General features: G+C 39.8%; 2 protein-coding genes across 2 annotated transcripts in view; one reads left to right on the plus strand and one right to left on the minus strand.

Moving 5' to 3' along the window:
• LOC149830429 (OVARIAN TUMOR DOMAIN-containing deubiquitinating enzyme 5-like) overlaps positions 1 to 4,429 on the minus strand; it is a 28,498-nt gene extending 24,069 nt beyond the window's left edge. Inside the window, exons 1-3 of the mRNA XM_090015810.1 lie at positions 4,386 to 4,429; positions 4,157 to 4,230; positions 3,893 to 4,068 (exon numbers count right to left, since the gene is read on the minus strand). Of these exons, the coding sequence (XP_089871936.1) occupies positions 3,893 to 4,047 (155 nt within the window). The 5' untranslated portion in view covers positions 4,048 to 4,068; positions 4,157 to 4,230; positions 4,386 to 4,429. The remainder of the gene's footprint in view (positions 1 to 3,892; positions 4,069 to 4,156; positions 4,231 to 4,385) is intronic.
• Positions 4,430 to 6,855: 2,426 nt separating this feature from the next.
• Positions 6,856 to 24,819, plus strand: part of LOC149830430 (serine/threonine-protein phosphatase 7-like) — a 41,605-nt gene continuing 23,641 nt past the window's right edge. The window contains exons 1-3 of the mRNA XM_090015811.1: positions 6,856 to 7,342; positions 12,049 to 12,543; positions 18,823 to 18,969. Coding sequence (XP_089871937.1) covers positions 6,872 to 7,342; positions 12,049 to 12,543; positions 18,823 to 18,969 — 1,113 coding nt within the window. The 5' untranslated portion in view covers positions 6,856 to 6,871. The remainder of the gene's footprint in view (positions 7,343 to 12,048; positions 12,544 to 18,822; positions 18,970 to 24,819) is intronic.

Here is a 24,819-nt window from a genome sequence, read left to right on the forward strand (position 1 = left end):
TCTAGATTACTCGACTGAGAATATTTGAATGCAAGTGTTTCATATTTACCGACAAAAATGATAAACTTTCTCCTTGTGCGATTTCCTGTGCCTTTTTAGGGTATGCTGAAAATCAAAAAGGTTATAGGTGTTTTGACTTCAAAAATAATAGATTATATGTGTCTAGAAATGTTTCCTTTCTCAAAAAAAGATAGCTTCTTTGATTTTGAAAAAACCAAAGTAAGTCACTGAGTACTCTTTTTTGTTAGATCTGACATCAAAATCTGATGAATATGATCTTGACTATAACTTTGATAATGATCAAGGAATTATTGATCTTGATCATAATGTTGACAATGAAGAAGTTCATAGAGACACTAGTATACAGTATTCCAGGCGACGAGAGCCTAATCTTCAAACTGCACTTAAAAGATATTCTGACATTCCAACTAGACGGTCATCCCGAGTCTCGAGGCCTCCAGAAAAGTTTGTGTCATACGAGTCCTTTTCACCTACGTATAGGGCAGTCATTGCATTAATTCACTCATATGAAGAACCTACATATTTTCAAGCAAAAAATGATGTCAAATGGATAGAAACCATGAAAGCTGAATTAGATGCACTCGAAAAGGCTTCTACATGGAATATTCAAGATCTTCCTCCAGTCAAGAAAACTATAGGATGTCGTTGGGTTTATAAAATTAAAACTAAAAGTGATGGCACTCTTGAAAGATATAAAGCCCGATTAGTAGCCAAAGGGCATGCCCAAGAATATGGCATTGATTATGAAGAAACATTTGCCCCTGTGGCTCGCGTGACAACAGTCAGAACCTTAATTACCTTAGCCTCCATCAAAAAATGGTCCATCTTCCAAATGAATGTCAAAAATGCATTTCTAAATGCAAAGCTAGTTGAAGAAGTATACATAGAACCCCCTTCAGGTTTCAATATTCCTAAGGGTAAAGTCCTTCGCTTAGAAAAAGCTCTTTATGGAGTTAAACAAGCACCAAAAGCTTGGTATGATAAGTTTAGTCGTGATATGATTGATATTGGGTTTCAATTTTGTTTAACTCACACTGCTTTGTTTATTAAGAATTCTAATACAGGAATCGTTGTGCTTCTTCTCTATGTGGATGATATGATCATCACCGAAAGCGATAAATAGGGAGTTGAAACGATCAAAACACTTCTTAAATCTCACTTTAAAATGACTGGTTTAGGCTTATTGAGATATTTTTTAGGCATTGAAGTTGTCTATTCTCCTAGAGGATACTTATTGTCACAAACTAAATTTGTTCTTGACATTGTTTTCAGGTCTGGTATTACTAATGACAAGAAAGTAGACACTCCAGAAGTTGTCAATGTTAAAATGAAGATTGATGATGGAGAACTTCTTGCAGATCATACCCCTTACAGACAGCTTGTCGAAGCACTTTCCTATCTATACATTATCAGACTAGACATAGCACATGTTGTTGACACAGCAAGTCAGTTTCAGCACGCTCCCACCTCTGTTCATATGGGAGCAGTCATGCGTATTATCAGATACATCCAATCCTCTCTTTCACGGGGACTTTTCTTGTCTTCCTGCTCCTCTCTTGATTTAATTGCATATACTGATGTTGATTGGGGAGGTGATCCCAATAACAGACACAACCACTGGTTTTTGTGTCTTCTTAGGTGAATCATTAATCTCGTGGAGGTGCAAAAGGCAGCATAAGGTCTCTCTATCATCCACTGAAGCTGAATACAGAGTCATGGCAACCACGACCATGAAAGTAGTTTGGCTTCGACATCAGCTTGCTGACATGGGAGCTAAAGCAGCAAAAGCTTCACAAATGTGTTGTGACAACAAAAGTATGATCTACATTGCAAGTAACAGAACATTCCACGAACGCACCAAACACATCGAAATGGATTGTCACTACGTCAGAGAGGAATATCTACATGGGACAATTGATCTGCCATATGTTACTTGAGAATATCAGTTAGCAGATTTCTTTACAAAGCCTCTCACTGCTCCTCGTTTTCACTTTCTCTTAGACAAACTTTCGCTCATTGTACCGTAAGTTTGAGGGGGAGTGTTAAAATGTAAAACATATAGATATAATAATAATATAAATATTATTATTATATCTATATTTTTTTGTAATTTAATTGTATTTTCTGTATTTATTTTTGTATTTTTTAGTGTCTAGTTCTAATAGAACTAGACTAACCTTATCTAGTTAAGTTCCACTTGGAACTTAACTAGAAAGGTAACTATTGGAATGGTCCAACGGTTACATTTCTAACCGTTTGACCATTCCAACGGCTACAAGGAGAGCTCCTTAAGAGCTCTCCTCTTCTTCCCTTTTTCAAGCTTGTATATATAAGGGTGCAGCCCCTCTTGTAAAATAATTCCAATGCTTCTTAAGCATTAGGTTGTCCAGCTTCAATAAAGAATATATATATATATATATATATATATATATATATATATATATATATATATATATATATATATATATATATATATATTTGTTTCCTTTTATACCCTTTTAAGGGTTATGCTTAAGTGTCCTTTTAAGACACTCTTTCTTACGGATCTTAGTTCGTGTTTGGAAGATCCTCATTTCATTTCAAGCATATCCCATTGTTCTTAGCATGTTGGTTCATCAAAATACCCAAACAATAGAAGACAAAGGTTTAGCAATAAAATAGGAACATTGTCCTTTTCCATTAGCAAAAGAGGAAAGAAAATCTCAGCAAAAATAACAAAAAATTGCAAGAGAATAAACGCATGCCCAAGCAATGAGTCAATGACAATACTTTCCCAAGTTAACTTTGGTACCTGCCATGAGCCCTGACCTTTTTACCTCTAGAGCAGCTTGCCAAACACATTAGATACATCCAGTAAGAAAACTAAATGTAAAAGTAGGGCATCAAGAAGATTGCAATAAAAGAATTAGCATTTTCATATAACAAATCTAACTAACATAAACAATCGAGATGCATTATTTTCTCGTATCATGAAGTTATGCTCATATAAGAATAGAAACCATGATATCTTTCCTGCACTTATAACATGGTCTTAGATCATTTTTCTTTTCATATTCATCAAGTTCTTTGCTTGCATTGATTACAAATCATTGTATTTTCACAACAGTTGTGGCAGAAAATAGCTGTTGGACTTCAAGTGATTTATACATGGTAGCAAAGCTATTTGAGATTTAACAATGAAGGACAGGATCAAGTATCCTTAAATGATAAAAAATTATGCAAGCCACACCAAACAACACCCTTCATGAAGCTCACAACCGGCACAATAAATCCCTTTGGCTGTTCACCCTTCGTCTAGCTTTATATGGAACTGAAAAATGTTTGTTCAGCTTGTTCGATGCCATAAAGTATATCTTATTCCTTATTCGGTGAAATACGCGTATGTAACATCTGAAAATTGCGCTATGTTTTCTTGTCAAAGACACCCCAGATATCAACTTATCCAGCAACACATACCAAAATAAAAAAGCACCTTCTTCAAACATGTTCGGATAGGCATCAATACCCACAATCAGAAATAATAACTCAATTGTGAAAGTGCAATGCCGCAACCAACCAACAATAAAACAAGAAAAGGAAAAAACAGAGAACCTTTGATGTTATTCCTCAAACTACAATCAACCAAAAGAAAGCACAAGCAAACGACCATGTTGGAGAGAAAAAGTGAAAGGGAAATCCAAATGGCACTATGTTGGTATACTGCAAAAAAAAATAGATGTGAAGAAACATGATACGATGATAGATAAACGTATTATAAGATGGGAACCAACAGAGCATAAACATGAACATACTTCCAGAAAGGCTCACAATGTGATGAATATAGATGTGTGAACTGTGAATAGGGAAATATGAAGAGCAATTGTAAGAATACTTGTGCCTGGAGAGCACTTGTTCGAGGTTTTCTTCCTTAGTTTCAAGTGGGTCATCAGCAACCTTCTCAGAAACTTGGCTCTGTGATTCTAGGTTGTCTGAGAGGTGAAAGTGTTCGACATCGGAAGGATAGGTGGCCCCGTTTCTCGACTCCATTGAGAGACTTGTCAGAGATACCTGAAAAAGAGCAGAGAACGACGATGAAGAAGAGGAGGAAGAGAAAAAACCTTCCCTGTGGATGGGCAGGAGGAAAGTAGAAGGTTACCTTTCCCCTGTTCCAATATCTAATGTCAGATCCCTCTCTCCCTCCGTTTCTTCCTCTCTGGCTTTCTTCAAACCCTGGAGCATAGAGAGGGAAGAGTCAGATCGAGACTCTCTCCCTCCAATCCTTCCTCTCTGTGTTTCTTTAAACCCTATAGCAGAGAGAGATGAGAGAGAAAGAGAGCGAGACTCTCTGGGTTCCTTGGAACCCTAGCGCAGAGAGAGAGACTCACCTCCCAGCGACGGACGACGCTCGTTGTAGAAGATGATGCTCGAAGACGGATGATGGGATTCCACGGAGACGACGCCTGGCCCCGCGTTCCCGATCTTTTTTTTATTTGTAAAAAACAATTTACAAAAACACGCCTACTCTTTCTTAAATTATAAAATTCTCACAAAATAGAAAACTTATTCTCAAATAGGGTTTGCCAGTGCTAAACTATTGGTAGTCGTGTGTAAATTACCATATTATCTTTTTTTACTTTAAGGTATCGATTGCAAGCACGTTTCTAAGTGTGGCGACCACAGACACCTTATCATTATAGCGTTTAAAATGATATATAGAGCATAGTGACAAAAGTTTTTATCGTCAAATTCTCGTTTTTCAAAAACTCGCTAGAAATTGAAAAAAAATCCATAAATCTCACATTTTTTTGGGCAAAATCTTGGCAATAAAAAATAAATTAAAAATATATAAAGGATTTTTTATAAGAAAGTATTAATAAAATTTATTAATATCACGTTTAAATTGCAATAAATAGCCGTTTAAAACATAAATATCATATTTAAATTATGATGTTTATGTTTTTTTAATAAATCTCACGATATTTGAAAATCTTACAAGAAATAGAGTTTTAAACTTTCAGGCAATTTCTCGCGATATTATCATGAGATTTTCATAAATCTCGTGATATTTGTCACTATGATATAGAGTCCCCTCATGTGTAGAGGTGTCAATGGGTCGAGTTTACGGGGACCCGAATAGGGATGGCAGTGGACCAGGGGAAAACGGGGTCCCACCCCACCTTGTGTCGTTTGGACCTGGGATGGATGTAGGAATGGGGGATAAATAAAAACTCATGCAGGGATAGATGCGGGGATGGACTTATGCGATCCTATGCCCTGTCACCTATCTCCATTAGTAAAATAATTAAAATACCCTTCGACACAGTTCAACCTCCTCCTTTAGGGAAAGCAGTGGATCAAGGAAAGCGGAGTCTCATCCCACTTCGCCCCATTTGGACCGAGAATGGAGGACATGAAACTGGGATGGAGGCGGGGATGGACGTTAAAATCAAAACCCGTGCAAAGATAAAGGCGGTGATGGATGATAGAATTTTGAGTTGGGCCAGGGGTGGAGACCTTGTCCGCCCGCATCCACTCCAGTCCATTGTCATCCCTAGAGCCAACCCATACCAAACCCTATAAGGTCCGAGTATGGTAATAAATAAGAAGACCCAATTAAGACTCAAGTTAGTGAGTTTTACGTTGTCAAGACAGTGGTCGTAAGTATGGTAGGCGGAGCCAACGCAGCTAGGTCTCTCCGTGTAAATACCAAAAAGAAACAAAAAAAAAGAGTTTGAACTTTGAAGTAGTTGTAAGGTATAATAACCATGCTGTTTTGTCCTTGCAACATATTTAGAAAACTCTTGAGAGATTTAAGTGGCAAGTGACCTTCACCTATAACTCCAAAATAAAGGACCTTTTGAGGTATCTGTAATATTATGAGTCATAGGCTTAGTAAAAGGTGACCCATTAGGGCTAAGCTGTTGTGTGTATGGGTGGTCGCACAAGTTGGTTCATGAAGTATCACCATGACTACATGGGCCATGATACACCCGATTGCTTTGAGAGTTTGTGAACCCAGCCCATATCATCCTCAGGGATCCCCCACTTCATTGTGCACAAAGGAGGACATCGATATCCACACTTTCATGGAGCTGGTAAACAAGCCAAGCAGCCGCTGACTCAGCTTAGTTTGGCTCTTCACCAACTCTTAAGTGATCAGTTTGTATAGCCGGCAAGAGCAGCTCTTTTGTTGTAAACAAGTTGAGCCTGAACAGAGGGGTGCAAGGATACAAATAAAACCTCCTTAATGAAAAGCCCTTACAAACCTCTTCAATGGACGTTTTATTGGATTTTTTGGTTCGGGTCATAAAAATAGATTTTCAAATCTGAACACTCATAAATTTAGAAACTTATTTTTATTAAAAATATAAATAAAATACTAGAGTTGGGTCGAGTACCCGACAAAAATCATGACTCAAACCCAGCCCGCATATTGCTTAGGTCGGGTTCGGGTCAACCCGAGTATATTCAGTTTGGCACTTTTCATGTTCATACCGGAGAATTCGGGTTCAGGCTGAGTTGGGTATCCGATACAAACCGGACCCATTGACAGCCCTATCCATACTATGACACGCTCCAATCCATCCAACTACCAATCCCCGTCCTCATCGTCACACAAAAACAACTTCGTTGCCTTCTTCCTTTCTAGTTTCTTCCTCACTAGATTTGTGGGAATAGAGAGAGAGGTTTCTTTCTTGGGTTGGGTTTGCCTGATTTAAATTCAATTTCAACCTTTAAAAAAGTAGCTTTACAAATACACAAAAGCGCGGTCATCCAAATTTCAAACTTTAAGAAAAACGAAACATACGAAATTAAAGGTAGAATTTGAGAAGAATCCAAAGAAGAAAAAAGGGGAAAAAACGAGGACGGGATGTGCACAACGGAAGGCTCGTCGGAGCCGGCGGAGCTCCGCCCTCCGAGTCCGACCGCCACCGCCCAGAGTCGACCGGTCCAGACCCCCCTCTCATGGCCGTCCGATGGCGCCCTAACCCTAGAGTGGGTCGAGAATTTCTCCCTCATCCTGGAGTGGTCCTCCAGGAACATGGCCCCCTCCGACTTCCCCTCCGTCCTCCCGGTCCCCGTCCTCGACCGGATCGTCTTGACGGCGTCGAAGATCCTCCATGCCGAGCCCAACTGCGTGAGGATCGACATCGCCTCCGACGGCGGTAGCGATCGCGGGGTAGTGGTCGTCGGCGATGTCCACGGGCAGCTGCACGACCTCCTCTTTCTTCTGCGGGAGGCGGGGCCGCCTTCCGACGATCGGTACTACGTCTTCAATGGCGATTACGTTGACAGGGGCGCTTGGGGTTTGGAGGTTTTCTTGCTTCTGTTGGCGTGGAAGGCAAGTGTGAAGAAACAAATCCCATTCTTTTCTATATTTTCTTATTTTCTTGTACTCTGTGTTCATAATTGGTTTTCTTTTTATTTGTTTATTTGGTTGTTAGTTGATCTTGAAATGTGATGTTTGTTTTTTCACGTTTTTTTTTTCATCTTAATCGTTGGTTATATATATATAAGAGAGAGAGAGAGAACATTACCACTCATAAAGATCAACAAAATGTTGAACAAGAGCAAAAGCCAAAGCAAATAAAAGAAAGCAGAAGAGAAAAAAACATCAGACAGACAAAACGGGCTCACTCAGGAGCAGCTGGCAAAAGAGGAGGAGCGTCAGCACGAGGGAGCGGGAGATCACTAAGATGCATACACAGGATCGCATAAACATCCACCAAGATTTTATGAACCAGAACCGGAATTTGACGGAAATGAGAGAGAGAGAGAGAGAGAGAGAGAGAGAGAGAGAGAGAGAGAGAGAGAGAGAGAGAGAGAGAGAGAGAGAGAGAGAGAGATGCTTAGGTCTTAAGAGATGCTTATTTGTCTATTGGTTGAATGCAGCTTTTGTTTGGAATTAGAGATGCAGGCAAAGTAGCTTCTTGAATACTTGAATTAGCATACTCGAAATTTGGATGATGTTACCTTGTCTGGAACAGAAAGCATGATCGAGTTGTTGAATTTATGTGGTTGTTTATTGTTTGAGAGATGGGAGTTAGTGAGCAGGGATGACAAGGTGGAGAAATGTCCGAATTCTAGAGTTCTGTTGGGAGGTAGTGTGGCAATAATGTAGAAATGGTACTTATCATGCAGTGGATTGGACTATTTTGCAGATTTGTATGGTGATGTACAGAGAGGTTATTCTTCCCTAGCTAACATTGCTGGGGGGAATCTTGTTACCTAATTAGATCTGTATGAGCATTGATTCTTCCTCAACATTTGCTCTTGTGCTATTTCTTATTTCGAATTCCTGTTGTGGATTGAAGAAGAGAGAGTGTTCCATTTCAGTGCTGTATGAAGATTAACAAGGAAGAGTTACTAGTGTCAAATTGGAAAGAAATCAAGGACCAAGTTGTTAATCTTGTGATGTGGGACTTTAATTAATAACTTTAGTTACCATTTTAGCAGTCGGTGACCATAACAAAAGAAGTCTGGTTACACTGTAGCTCTCAGTTTGAGAACTTTAGAAATCTAGAGCAGTAAAATGCTGGACCTGTGAACAGTTCTGTCTGGTTAGGGCTCTCACAGAAGTGAGGATATGTCATATCCCCTCCACTTTGCTTGAACTCTTGCATTGGGGTGACTTGGCTTATAATTTTCTGCAATCTTGAGTTGTCTGTAGGAGCGATCATTTCCTATTTCTGTCTGTATTTTCCTTTTCTACTCATGATGCTGGTTATGGCCTCTATAAGTGTTACTTAGCAATGCTGATGTTGGTTATGGTCAAGTTGGTATGCAAGTCCTCCTGCTGGCCTTCTTTAGATTGTTCACGATAAGACCTCTAATTTCTTCTTTTCTTCGCCAAGGAAGCTTTATTTTCTGGATAATCACATTTTCCCACTCCATGGCTTGTTCGTTCTGGCAGAAACATCTTGCAAAGTTTGCTCCAAGAGAACCGATGAAAGTGCTTCTTTACTCATCTTTTTCAATACTAAAGTAAGGTCCAAATTAATAAAGCGAGAAGAGGCCAGTTTGTCCTCTATTGCATTGGTATCATTTAAAGGCCAGATAGAATTAGTTTGTTACCACTTTAGTGAAGGCTCACTTCTCATCCCAAAGATTACCAGTCCTTGGCAGGGCAAAATTTGATCAGTTTCTGATGTGCTGTTGGAGCAGATCCATCAACAGTTGTAAAGCATTACATAATAGAGGATTGCCATTGAGCTGTTCATCCCATGTCAGCATTTGTTAGTCTTTAGGCATTTTCTTGGAGTTAGTCATCATTTGCAATTTATTAGCCCATGTGGTCCTTTGTTGCCAAAAGTGCTAGTCGGAGCCTAGGCTAGACTAAAAAAATAAAACATCAAGAAAAACAAAAATATTACAATAAATAATTAAATTTAATAACAAACATATTGTTGTAACTATGAATGAAGTGTGTAATTCAGTGTAACATATCACAAAATTCATAAAATCGTATAACATTGAACATAAACACACACACACACACACATGTGTGTGCGTGTGCACTGAAAAAACATTGTATATATGTGAAAAACACAAGCATACATGTAAAGAACAAAAATAAAAAAAGGAAAAAAAGTGGGTTGGGAGAAAGTAAGGAAAAGAAGAAGAGGAAGAAAAAAAGAAGAGTGGAGGGGTGAGAGGCGCAAGAAGAAGAAAAAAGAAAAAAATAAGAAGGAAAAAAGAAAAGGGAAAAAGAAAAAAAAGAAAAGGGGAGAAAGGAAGAAAAAAGAAGAAGAAGAAAAAAAGGAAGAAGAAAAGGAAGAGGAAGAAAAAGAGAAGAAGGTGGAGAGGTGAAAGGAAGAGGAAGGAAAAAAAATAATAAAAAGGTAAAAAAGAAAAAGAAAAGAAGAAGAAGAAGAAGAAGAAAAAAAGCGTATGAGGCAAGAGGAAGAACAAGACTGAAAGGAGTAAAAAAAATGACAACCATGTCCCTGCAGCCTAGACGGGAAAACAGAGCCTTTTTGCCTAGACCCATAAGTCTAGGCAGTGGCTTTGCGCTATCCCGCCTAGGCGGCGCCTAGTTGCCGCTTTTGACAACTAAGATGTGGTCTACAATTGTGTTTGAGGGAGTTTTTACGTCACCTTATCTTTTGTTTGTGGAATGCTTCTAGTCAGCTTGTACCCTTTGGCTGTAATGTTTCTGAAACTGAGCTTTTCATCAATTCGAGATTCTAGCAACGACATGCTACCATCAAGGAACTGCTAATTTAAAGAGTTTGATTATGTGATCAGCCCCACTTTTTCCATGCTCCCAAGTTTGCCTTGTACTGAATAAGAAACATCCGCCTATCTAGGATCAAAGATGCCACTCTAATGCCATCTTCTAAACGCATGTTTCTGGGCCTATTTTTGTTCAAACAGAGTACACAAGATGCTTACTGCCACCTGCTGAATTCCTAAATCTCCTTCAATTGGACAAAAAAGAACAAGCATGCATCCTCTAAATAGCATTCTCATCATAAATGATGCAAGGACTATATACTTGGGCACCAATGATAATGAGCAAATTCAAAAGGCCTCTTTTGAAAAACTCTCAGGAATCTGAATGCATGTTCTTCCCAAGATCATGTAAACCCTCTAAAGTCCAAAATATAAAGGGTGATAATAATGAATAGGTTTGAATATTACTTCAATTTTTCATGTTTAGTTCTGTTAAAACTGCCCTTTTATAAAAAAAATATTTTCTCAGTCATTGTTTTTCTCAAAAACAGATGGGAATGAATAGGGTTGTGGATTCAAAATGGGACCCAAACATGAAATTTGTTACCCTTGTGATGGATGTTGGATATGTACGATACAAAAACTCTGATGGTTAATCTTTGCTAACATTTCAAGGAGTTCAAAAACATTGAGAAATGATGCCACGTGGATGAAGAAAGTCTCTTAAAAATGAATGAATATTTTAGTGAATGCATAAAGAACAAAAAGAGAAAAAATAGTAACCCTAAGCAATAAAGACGAGAAAAACTAAAGATGCCCTAATAGGCATACCATACTTACAAAATACAGGAGTTCTGTTGACAAGAACATGGATTTTTCTAATACTTTGTGATGAGCTAGTTTTTCATTTATCCTTTTCTTTGATCCATGTCAAGGCATTGGAATGTTGAAGATTTTCATTATCATGTCATGGGATGACCATCTGGACTACTCATTAGGTAGTGTATGTACTATGCGGAGTTAATATTAGAGATATAACTCACAACTAAATTGGATAAGATATACTTGCTTGCAATGTTGTGAAAAGAGGCGAGGCGTAAAGCGTAAGCCTCAAATTTTTTGTTTTGAAAACTGAAAAAAAAAACTATAAAAATATATAAAATTACAAATAAATAAAAAAAATCTTTAAGGGTATGTGGGATACAATCAGGGTATGTTCCTTTCATTAATGCAAAAGGGGCAACAACTACCCAACATTACAATGATGTGTTACAAACTTACAAGTCACCTTAGCACCAAAGCATATATATTATAGAATATATGAGGAACATCAAGGTGTGCATTTTCTTTTTAATGAGAGAGAGAGAGTACCTCTTGGCCTCTTTTTCTTCTTCTTCTTCTTTTTGGCAGAGAGACTGCAAAAAAGAGAGGCGATAGAGCAGAGACAAGAGAGCAAGGATAGGGAGAGCAGAGAGACGAGGGTAGCCATCGGGGCCTCCTCTATTTACCTCCAAAATTGGGTCAAAAGCCCCCATTTGACCCGATATATATGAGGCGCGTGCCTCATGCTTGAGGCATGCCTCGCCCTGAGGCGCACACCTCATAGCATATGAGGCGTACGCCTCAGGGCATTTATGCCTTAGGCTAGCGCCTGAAGGCACAAAGGGCCTTGCCTCAAGGCGAGGCACGCCTTTTGCGCATTGAGGAGCGTTTTTAACAATATTGCTTGCTTGCTTCACTTTAAATTTTGCAGAGCCCTTTGGAGTTTGAATGCTTTTATTGAATTATTGATGCATTGGTGACTCCATTGCTCATGTTATATCCTTTTGTGTGTGTCTCTATTGACATTTTTGTTTCTGTTGATGTATGCAGATTCTTTTACCCCTAAGGGTATTCCTTCTTCGTGGTAATCATGAGTCTAAATATTGCACATCAGTCTATGGCTTTGAGAAAGAGGTAATGGCTAAGTATGGTGACCAGGGGAAACATGTATACAGAAAATGTTTGGGATGCTTTGAAGGCCTCCCTTTGGCTTCTCTCATAGCTGGCAGTGTATATACCTCTCATGGAGGTCTGTTCCGCAGCATTGGATTTGATTCTTCAAAGAGGGCAAAGTCAAAGAAGGGACGTAAAATAATTTCTAATGTTAATCTTAAGTCCCTGACCCTTGGTAGTATCGAGGAATTATCTAGGGCAAGGAGAACGGTTCTTGATCCTCCTTGGGAGGGTCTGAACTTGATTCCTGGTGATGTATTATGGTCAGATCCATCAACGAGCTCAGGCCTTTCACCAAATAAAGAGAGAGGCATTGGTCTTCTATGGGGTCCAGACTGTACAGAGCAGTTCCTAAAAAAGAACAATCTGAGGGTAAGTGGAATTAGTAATTTTCTGTTACTGTTAACCCATAGGCACTTAAACTTTCTACCCCTTTTATTTCTTTCTGCTAGAAATACAGATCAGTTTGCTGTAAATCAACTAGATTACATCCTTAGTTTCGGAGGTCCTTGTTTTTTGAATTTCCATGAAAGGCAAGCATCTCGTAGGTTTTAAAATATATGGATGTAGTTGTCTTGTTGTTTCAATTAGAGACTGTTCTTTGTTCTAGATTTTAACCCATTAGGGTAGTTTTTTATCTATGGTTTTTCATTTGTTTTCATAGTAGAGATTGTGGGATAGCATGTGCATTGTATCTTTTTCTGCCTTGAAGGTTCTATATAGCGTGGCAAAAGAATCATAACCCTCCAACCACTTAATATATATTATATTAGCATGATCCTATATGAATGGGGAGGGAAAGAACTCAATGATAGCAAAAAGAAATTGCATATTCTATTCAGCATTAGGGTTACATCATATTTGATTAGGGTTGATCCCTCTAAAGGATAAAATCTATGTCCAAAATGTCCCTGTACATTTAACTATATTATACACAAAAAGGGGGGGCAGACAAAGGACATCACTATTCTACATAAGCAAAAAATTGCAGCAATATCCCTAAGTAGACTATACAAATATTGCACAAGCACTATGATACAGTGTATTTCTACACTCTCCCTCAAGCTTCATATGAGGTTTAGAATATCATCTAAAGCTTGTGGAGAAATGTATAAAACTAAGAAGTAGACAAACTCTTTGTGATCATATCCACGGTTTGTTGGGCTGAACCAATGTATGTCAAGTACATGGTCCCATTCAAGTATTCTTCTCTAGTGAAGTGACAATCTATATCAATGTGTTTGGTGTACTCATAAGTCAAACACTCCCATTGATTTCCATCTCATATCCTCAAGAAACCAGTGAAGCCAAATAATCCATACAATAGACTGTATCATGACCCTGTATTCTGCTTCTGTAGTAGACAATGCAATTCTTTGCTACTTATTCTTGCAAGAAACCAGTGAGTCCCCATGATAAATATAAAAGCGAGTAATAGAGTGTCTATCTATACGAGAGCCTCCAAATCTCAACTCTAATGATGAAGTTGATGAGAAGAATAACACAGTGCATTGCATTCTTAATTTATTGAATGATAGCTACTAGATGTACTGATGTTAATGCAGTCGTCAACTGACTCACATCATGTAATGCAAATTTAATATCCAATCTAGAGATGCTAAAGTAAATCAAACTCTTGACCGACTGCCTATACACTATGCAATCATCAAGAATCTCTCCATCTATAGGTCGCAGCTTGGAATTGGCCTTCTTTGGTACTCACATGTTTGTTATCTTCGTTCAGTCCAGCTCGATCTGTTAAATTTACTTAAGAAATCCTAAGTAATGGGATGCTATTCATTATTCTAAATTTATGGTGTGCACATCCATGCCAAAAACTTTATGTACGAATATGTATTATCTCATTAATTTTGTAATTTTTATGTGCATTGATGGCCTTAACATGTTCATTTTTTTCCGAGTACACATCAAACCAATAAATGTATTTTATTCAAGAATAGAAGAGAATGACTTGGATTGCACCAAAATCTAACTATAGAAAGTCCCTCAACATCCACATATTAGGTGAAAGGATGATTTGTACTAAATGAACCATGCTAAACTCATCCATACTATCTGTTTTACTTGAAAATGCATAGTGCGATGTACATGTAACTTGAGTGTCTAATGAGGGATGATTTCTTGTAGATACATCTCTTATTCAGAGGCCTGCGTCCACTTTTATACCATTAGATACCATGTGACAGATATTTCTTTTTCTTGTTCCTCCCTGTTTCTTGCTTTTTTCTTCCATCCATTCTTCCTTGTTCTTCCTCAATCAACAAATGAGTTTATAAAAACCATTACAATCAACTCATGGGTTTATGAAAACCAATACAGCAAAGCAACGATGCTTTAAGTTGAGTGTTCCATACATGAAGTGTGGGTTCTGCTAGACAAAATAGTTACAAGTTCTTGGCAGTGGATTGGGGACAAGCCATGCAATATGAAAGTAAACACTACCCAGGAACTCTTTACTAGACAAGACATGCGATATGAAAGTAAACACTACCCTGAAGTGGGTTCCTTGTTTTCCTCCCTTGATCATGAAGGTTTTATGTTTATAAGTTAGCACTCGTCACTTGTTTATGTGCTCGCCTTCCTTCCTTCTCGTGGAAACACTTTTCTTTTGTGATTATAGGGGACTTACATTCATATTGGCTGTTGTTTGCACAATGCCACAATCAAATAGGTGATGGTTTTGGTTTTGTTTCTCGATCAGACAGTTTCACTATTTTAAGTTACAAATGCTATGCAGATGTTTCACTTTTTTCAACATTTTTAATGACGAATACTGAGCTGAGTTGTTAGGCATGCAATTGTTGGAACTTCTACTGTGGGGCCTTCGTGAAGTACTCATACTCAAAGAATGGGGTAAGGTGGGTATCTGGGTGGCCCATCAGGTACTTGGCAATACCCAAACCTGATAAACCCTGACTTGCTTAGATCTCAAACCGGGTATCATGAATTACGTGTGTTTGGATGTGTTTGCTATGCTCACGTTGACAACTCATTGAGAAATAAGTTTCAGGATAAAGCATTGAAATGCAGGTTCGTGGGATATGCTGAAGACTATAAGGGGTATAAGTGTTATGATCCATTGAGCAAACGTGTCAAAATATCGAGGAATGTCGTTTTTGACGAGATGAACTTTGACAATCAGCCTGTTGATCCAAGTTCTCATATTGCTAGTTCAGGTCCAAGTGTTGAGGTGTACGATCCATGGTTAAATTCAGAACTCTTCTCTAATGCTAGAGAAGATTGTCCTGCAGATTGCAGCCAGAAGGAAATATGTCAGGAGTCATCAAATATACCCCAAACAAAAGAGGTTACCACACAAAACTTGGAGCCAGTAAAGTATAAAGGTATTGTATACACCCGGCGAGAAAAAGAGCAAGCACCCTCATCCACTTCTTGTGATAATGATTCTGGTCCTTCTACTTCCGCTCCACATATGTTGGACAACATCATAAGATCCACGCGGGCCCGACATCCGCTTGACAGGTGGGTTAGTTATAAAAAATTTTCATTGGATTTTCAACAGTTCCTAACATCCATAAATAAAGAGGATGAGCCTCTCACTTTTTATCAAGCTGCCAACTCTAGAAGATGGATCGAAGCAATGAATGAAGAGATGAAAGCTTTACATGAATGTGGTACCTAGGAAATTGTGCCTAGACCACTTGACAGGAATGTAGTTGGGTCGAGATGGGTATACAAGATAAAATATAAACCAGATGGGAGCATTGAAAGGTATAAAGCTAGACTTGTAGCCAAAGGGTTCACACAAGAACAATGACAAGATTTTGATGAAACCTTCAGCCCCGTTGTTAAGATGGGAACCATTCGTATTGTGTTGGGTCTTGCCATTTAACATGGATGGACGTTGAGCCAGCTAGATGTTAAAAATGCATTTTTACATGGAGACCTAAAAGAGGAGGTATATATGGAACAACCCATCGGGTATGCAGAACAAGATGCCAATCATTATGTATGCAAGTTGAAAAGAGCTTTATATGGATTGAAGCAAGCTTCTCGGTCCTGGTTCGAGAGTTTTTCGTTGGAAATACAGAAGCACGGTTTCTCTCGGTCTCTTCTAGATCACTCATTATTCATCTACAATGAACGAGATGTAACCACTCTTCTGCTAATATACGTCGATGATATTATCATCACAGGGAACTACAAAAATCATATTGAGGAGGTAAAGAATATATTAAATCAGAGATTCAAAATGAAAGATCTCGATGATCTGCGATATTTTCTTGGAGTAGAAGTTGATAAAACGTGTGATACACTTACTCTTACTCAACACAAATACACGATGAATATTCTTAGTAGAGCAGGCATGGAAGATTATAAGCCATTGGCAACTCCAAGCATCGTCCATCAAAAATTGAGTTCCAAAGAAGGAGATCTATATAAGGATCCCACTAGATATCGCAACATCGTGGGCATGTTACACTATCTGACCTTTACCAAACCTGACATAGTCTATTCGGTAAATCAAGTATCTCAGTTTATGCATGAACCTCATACATCGCACATGGAGGCAGTTAAGCGAATACTTCGTTATCTAAAGGGTACAATTGGTGATGGGCTGGTGTACAGGAAAAGTGAATTAAATAAAGGTGGTCATGAAATCATTATATATGCTGATGCTGATTGGGCGGGTGACCCAGTTGAACGACGGTTTGTATCTGGTTATTGTAGTTTCATTGGATCCAACATGGTCTCTTGGAGTAGTAGAAAGCAAAAGGCAGTCGCTAGGTCAAGTACAGAGGCAGAGTACATATCGATGGCTGCTGCGACTGCTGAGGCTACATGGATAAGACATCTCTTAACAGAGATGGGAGAACCGATTGTTCGTTCACTCCTGTTGTGTGATAATCAAAGTGCCATCAATATGTCCTTTAACCCCATCTATCACAGTCGAGCAAAGCATATTGAGATTGATCAACATTTCGTCAGAAAGAAGGTTGAAGAGAAAGAGATTGAACCTATGTTTGTGCGAACTGAAGAGCAAGTTGCAGATATATTTACCAAAGGACTGACGAAAGACAAATTCTGGTTTCTAAAAGGCAAGTTGTTCATGGTCCAGGATCATGCACAACTTGAGGGAGGCTGAAAAGAAGTCGTTTTTGGTTCTCTAATTTAAGTCGGGTCTGGACCCGATTTCTGTAATGGATCGGATCCAGATCCAAAGTGATGGATGTCTGTTGTAAATTCGTATATTATTAGAGGGTATTTTAGTACCCTAAAAAGGTTATGTAATAGTTATATATTAAACCTCTTATAGAATGTAAAACACGCTGGAGTTAAAAGAACGAGTTTTTGCAGCCTCTTCTTCTTCTTCTCGTTTTTCTCTTTCCTGCACAGGTGAATGTGGAGATCCTCACTTTCCAACAATAGGCTGTGTCCTTTTGGGTTTGGTTCCAACCCTAGGCACATACCCACCCAGTTGAACTGCTGGCTTGGGCAATGTCGAACCAAAGGATATTATTGAGGGGCAAGGAGTTGGCTTATGGATTTTGATGAACTTTTCTTAGGTTCTTTTAATTTGACTGAGGGCCAGATATTTTGATATCTGGTATGAAGTCTGAGTTGTCATGTAAACCAAATTTAATTCACCAAGTTATTGGGTGATGCTGGGGCCTGGTCTTCTCAGGTTTGGATCCAGAAACTGGTTTGGCTACCCAATACTTGATGGCTTCCTAACCTAGTGTCCACCCCTTGAGTTGGTAGTCCTGTGCAATCCTTGTCAAGCATTCTGCTCCAATTTTCTGGTTGCATGTGATTAAGAACTCACAATATGAATCCCACGGCCAGCAACTTTCCTTTTGTCTTTTTGGCATATTTGTTGTTGATTTAATCAGCCATTATACTCTCCTCTTTTCTGAGAACAGTGCAATGTATTTGCTGTAATGGGCTTTGCTCCAAAATGACCATATTCATTGCTTTGTGCTTTTTTTCCCTCTCAAAAGTTTGCACCAGGAAATAGCATATTTTCTGTGAATATAGCATAGTATTCTGAACAAAAAAAAAGAAGAGAAAAGAGAAAAGTTACACTGAAGTGCAGCAGTATCCCAAGAAACCTCTATGTTTTGAGTACTTCCATTAGAATCATGTTTTTACATTGACCATATCATAGAGGAATATATGTTTTCCTATTTGATCATGATAAAACATATTCATTTCAAAGTATCAGCACAGTTGAATTCCCACTAAACTCTTTTCTCTACATTTCATTACCCCACAATCAGCAAAAAATATACATATGCTTGGGAATGTAAAATTTTCTGTTCATCTCAAACTTGATGAGCATGTAATATCTCTGGTTCCTTGGAAACTTAAGATCAATTTAGTTGTAACGTGTTGTATAGATCCCTATATGTCTCATTGGCAGCTGCAGATTCCAAATTTAAGTTATGACACTTTATTCTACATGTTGATTGTACTTTAGAATCGATTTTTCATGCAAAACTGTATTTGCTCATATGATTAAGTTTTAATGCTTACTGGTGCTCATATTGTTTTCAACTTATTTACTAGAATTTTCAAACTACTATATGTGTCTTTCTCTCTTCTTTTAATTCTTTTAGTAATCACTGTTACTAAGTCCAGATAGATAGCTGATTGTTGGAAATGCAGTTGATTATTAGGTCCCATGAAGGTCCTGATGCAAGAGAGAAACGTCCTGAACTTGCAGAGATGCAGAAGGGTTATACAATTGATCATGAAGTACAATCAGGAAAGCTGATCACACTTTTCAGTGCTCCAGATTACCCGCAGTTTCAGGTTTTTTATCTTGCCACAATATTGCCTCTATGTGCTAATCTTTGGTTTCCATTCCATCCTGAAAATGAATTTATCAATGAAAGGCGAGGGTGGATGTGTCATGTATGGTTATCAGTGGATACTATTGTTAAAATATGTATTTGTACACACACACACACACACACACACACACACATATATATATATATATATATATATATATATATATATATATATATATATACAATACCCGATAGGGGTATTATGGTCATTTCACACGGTAGCCGATAGGGGTACTTGTTTTTCTTCTCTTTTTATTTTTTGTATTTATTTTCTTTCTTTTTTAGCCACTTAAGGGGCCCCACCATAGAGTCGTTGGGGCCTCCAACGGTCACAATTATAACCGTTGGGGGCTCCCAACGACTCCATGGGCGCCCCTTTTTGGCTCTTCTTTTGAGGTCACGTGGCCTCCCTTCCTCTCATTTCTCTTTGTATAAATAGGGGTGAACCCCTTTGTATTTTCTTCATGCTTTAGAGCTCTTTCTCTCTTTATCAATAAAGAGGCTTTTATATTTTGCCTTTCTCAAGGCTTGTGTATATGTTGTCCTTTAGTGGACTTGGCTATTGTCTCTTTTGGTTGTCCATTGCAGGACATTACAAGTGCTTATAACACTCTTTATATTTCCGCATATCTCATTACATGGTATCAGAGCCACTCGGTTCTTAGAGGAAAAAGCCTGGTACATATATGTCTCATCTATTGTCTCCCTTCTTCTCACTTCTTGGTGGCATTATGGAAGCAAAAATCGACCTATCCTTCAAACTCAATGGAAAGAACTACATGATGTGGGCTTCGACTATGGAAAACAACCGCAAAGGTAAGAAATTTGGGGGTATGTTATGGGTTCTATTCCGGAACCTAGATTGGAGCTCACAAAGATCGAAGGTGGTCAAGAAAAGGCTCTTGAAGGAGATGCTCGCCTCAAAGCTATTGAAAATCATCAAAAAGACGTTGAAGATTCGGAAAACAATCATGCAAAAATCCTTGCTTGGTTCATGAACAATGTCGAGCTCAAGGTATGTGATAATATAGCTAAATTTCGCAGGGCCAATGAGGCTTGGTTTTTTATGAAGGGTATGTATACCTAAAAGGATCTTGCAAGAGCATATTTTTTGCAAGAAAAAATTAGAACCACCAAACAAGGTGATTCAAGCATTCAAGATTACTATAGTGCTTTAAATCCACTATGGGATGAGTTGGCTCTTTTAGAGCCAAAATGGGTTGCTATGGAAGATGTCAAATTAAGACAAAAGCAAATGAAAAAAGATCGATTGTTCAATTTTTTATTTGGGTTGCGTCCCGAATTTGAGCAAGTGAGGTCATCACTTCTCTATAAATCTATTTTTCCTCCAATAGAGGATGTCATTGCTGAAATCACTCAAGAAGAAACAAGGCTTGACATGAGTAAGGATGTTGATGAAGTCTTTGCCGTATCCAAACCCGGCAACAATGTAAAAACCTATAACTCCCCCCCCCCCCACTTTGGTAAACAAGGAAACTACAATAGAGGAAGAAAAATGATTGTTTGTCATCATTGTTATGAGTCGGGTCACATTAAACCCGCTTGCCCAAAGCTCAATGGAGCTTTCAAACCTAAGGTGGCCTCTCTTGAAGAATCTACCACCAAAGAAGATGAAGGCAAGAATGATGACCTCAAAGAGACCCTTGGTCAAATATCCATGTTTCTTTAACAAATCCTTAAAGCTACTTCCTCCACGTCGAGTGCGGCCATTTCGTCTACATCATCACCCGATACGTACTCTTGAATCTTAGACTCCGGAGCATCTTTCCATATGACCCCTCATGAAAATGCCTTAGTCGATGTTTGCACAAATTCAAAAGGCTCTTGTGTTTCTACGACCGATGAAACCTTTTTGAAAATTTCTAGTATTGGAACTCTTAACTCAAAAAATTCACAAAATCTTTTTGTTCCAAAAGTTAGAGTTGTTTCAAAACTAAATTAAATCCTTTTTTCGGTCTTCTAAATTGCCGACCATGGATGTGAAATATCTTTCTCATCTAATGGTTGCTTTGTGCAGGATCTCTGGTCCGGGAAGCGGATTGGGTAAGGCTATAGGAAGGGGGACCTCTACTATATGGATCATCTAAACCTTCTTACAAATTATTTTTGTTCTTATGTCCAAGAAAAAAATATTGAAACTTGTCCTAAAAGGCTTGGTCATCCAAGCTATTCAAAAATATATCTTTTTTCATTTGGAAACAAATTTTGTAAGGAAAAAGACATTAATTGCAAAGATTGTATTTTTGGAAAAATGAAGTCTATTCCTTTTCCAACTAGAACTTTTCTTTCTTTAAGACCCTTTGAATTGGTGCACTCAGATGTTTGGTGTCTTTCTCCGGTCATGTCTAAAGGGGGTTACTCCTACTATGTCACTTTCATTGATGACTTTACTCGATATGTTTGGATATATTTTCTTAGTAAAAAATCGAAAGTGTTTTCCTTTTTTAAAGAATTTCATATAAAAATTCAAAATCAATTTCAAAGTAATATATCCATTTTGAGAACCGATTCCGGTGGTGAATACTTATCTAATGAATTCCAAAATTATTTAACTAATAATGGATTTTGTCACAAAAAATCATGCCATAGAACTCCACAACAAAACAGACCAGCAAAAAGAAAACATAGGCATATTATAAAAACCACTAGAACATTGCTTGTCTCTAGAAATATTCCGATTTTTTTGGGGCCGAAACCATCTTAACCTCAACATACCTAATCAATAGAATGCCTTTCTCAAAATTAAAGAATGTCTCTCCTTATGAAAAACTTTTTAAATTCTCTCCGGATTTCAATCGCCTTCACATTTTTTGTTGTAAATGCTTTGTTTTCTTACATAAGAGAGATAAGTTGTCTCCGAAGGCAATCGAATGTGTTTTTCTAGGTTATAGGGAAAATAAAAAAGGCTATAGGTGTTTTGATTTAAAAAATGACAAGTTATATGTTTCAAAAGATGTAACTTTCTTAGAAGATGAGAATGGTTTTGAAAAAATGAAAAAATCAAAAAATCAAAAAATCAAATGAAAGTGATTATACGTTTTTACATGATCTTGTTGATGACATAAATGATGATTCTATGAATCATCTTGAAAATATAGAAGACACTTGTGATGTGTCCAATCTTGATGTGTCACCACCAAGTAATGGTTCTAGTAGTGAAAACATTAATGTTTACACCCGAAGAGATCAAGAAAGGCCTATTAGTGCCTGATGCAGAGCAGGATGGGCTTGGGTTTATACCGCGTGACTCACGTAGGGGACTAGATTTGCACTTTGGGAATTGGATCCAAGCAGTGGATCCAATTTCGATACTGGTTCCAAAACGTGGAGGGGAGGTACCACTGTGTACCAATGCCAGGCAAGCATAGAGATTATGGGTCGGACCGCTCCAGATCCAACAGCAGGCCAAAGCAGCATCAACATCGGGTCCGGGGCCAGACCCGCTACCCGGATCCAGCCAAAAGTCTTTAAAACCCCTCTAGGGTTTTGTACGCAGGCGGAGAACATTCAGATTGATTCCTTGGCAACAACCTTTTTCGTTCCAGCATTTTCTTTACTTTTTTTTTCCTATTGTCTTATTCCTTTGCATTGTTTGTTAGTTTCATTTATCATTCAACATTGTATTCGTTCATTGGAGTTCTCTATTTCAATAAAAGGAGGTTTAACACAGTCACCACCATTTTGGGTGACTGTTTCTCTTATTTCTGCCCATTGCTGAACGTGAGTCACATTTCCTCATCCAGCCAGCAGATTCATTGCAGCCGACCATCACCACTGCATCAAAGTGGTATCAGAGCCATCACATTTCCCCTCATACGCAAGATGGCTTCGGAGGTAAGGGGCGATCCAGCAACGACGATCGAGCAGGAAGATGCCGACAACGCAGATCCGATGCTGCGGATGATGGAAGTGATGACGAAGATGCAAGAGAACGTGTTGCGTATCAGCCGTGACGTGGCCGGAATATCACGCCGACTTGATGGGGTCGAAGATAGGGTTGCGAGGATCGAATCACCGACAGCGACTCCCACGCCTTCTACACAGCAAATGGAGCTGGTTAGGGGCGGCAACATTGTCGTCCTCGTGGAAGCGGTGGCTGACGATCCAACCCAACCAGCTGTTCAGACTGCCGCACCACCAGAAAATGCAGGAATGGAGCTGCGCAGGTACGCCGACCTCACGTCGCCCCACCCCGAGGTACCGCTGATGCCCTGTGGTGGGGTAACCACTCGGTTGGGGGGAGAGGGGGGTCCCAGTGGCCATTTGGGTGCGCCTGCCTGGCACCGACTCACGCAGCAGGGGCTGCAGGTCGGGCACGACACGCGTGGCCCGAGCATGATGCCAGACCGGACTGAAGAGGGGCTCCCCAACCGCAGTTTGGGTGCGCCTTCCTGGCACCGACCCACGCAGCAGGGGTTGCAGGGCAGGCACGGCCCGCGTGGCCCGGCTGTGCTACCCAGTCAGGCAGCCGTCGCACCAGGCGTACCCCGGGCGGGGGAGGGTCTGTCGATTTTCCCAGCACCTGCGCGCGGGGGAAATGTCGCAACCCAACCGCAGGTTCGGGGGGCTGATTTTGCTTGGAATGGGCCTGACCTCTTAGGGTTCGGTCTGGATCCTATGTTAATTGGGTCCGGACCCGGTTATCGAGGACCACCCTTTGGGTTCTCGGGAGCGGGTTCTGGTCTCACACCCTCCTATCCAGCCTACCTAGTTGGGTTCGGTTCGCAGTTTCTTACAAATCCGACCCAACCCGTTACTTTTGAACCCCAAAATGGATCCTATACCGACCCAAACTTGTATCGGACCCGGGCAGAGCTCGAGCTTGATTTTGAGCCGGGTCAAAACCAGACCCATAATCGTATGGATCGTGGATTGAGTTCAAACCACGCCTCTTACCCCCACAACTCAATTCTTGATCCAACCTATCCAAATCTGGGTCCGACGAATAGTCTAGGATTAGGCCCGATCCATATCCAATCGGGCGAATTATCTCAGTCCTATACCAACCCAGCTAGATACCCGAACCCAAACCAACCCATTAATCCATTACCGATCCAAACCCAGGTCCAACACCCTTGTCATAACCCAAACCCGTTTTACCCCATTCCTACCCACGTAGAGGCCGAGATCCAACAAACCTGTCCACCTTTAGTAGGACCCCCTTACATCCCGATACAACAACGCCAACCACAGTTGGCCCCCACCCGCGGGCTAACCAGGCCGCGACAGATTCAACAGGGACCGGCGCGACCAGAGCATCGACCACCCATCGGTGGAGTTCGACAACATCCAGGCAACAGTACCGCACAGAGGGCGATGAAGCAGTACGGGACAACGACATTTTTTGGAACGAGTATCTTGCAGGAATGGTAGGGGCCCGACAACAGAGAGCACCAGAGCGCCTCTCCACGTATGGGGTGAAGTTAGAGCTTCCAGAGTTCGCAGGCCGGTTCGATGCAGAGCAGTTCTTTGATTGGTCATATGCCGTCCAATTCTTCTTCGACTACCACGATGTCGCCGAGCACCGTCATGTCTCCCTAGCCTCTACTCGGTTGAGAGGCCTAGCGCAGACATGGTGGGTTGAGATGCAGCGGTCGAGGGAGCGACAGGGATTAGAGCGTGTACAGACTTGGGAAGAGATGCAGCGGTTGATGCAGTCTAAGTTCGTGCCGTCAGATCACGCCGAGAGAGCCTACAAGGAGTACCTGACCCTGCGTCAAGGCACCAATACTGTGGCGGATTACACTGCGGAGTTCCATCGCCTTTCCCTACGAGTGCAGATCGAGGA

Source organism: Nuphar pumila, chromosome 8 (assembly GCF_984573655.1).
Source record: "Nuphar pumila chromosome 8, dmNupPumi1.hap1.1, whole genome shotgun sequence".
Taxonomy (NCBI): domain Eukaryota; kingdom Viridiplantae; phylum Streptophyta; class Magnoliopsida; order Nymphaeales; family Nymphaeaceae; genus Nuphar; species Nuphar pumila.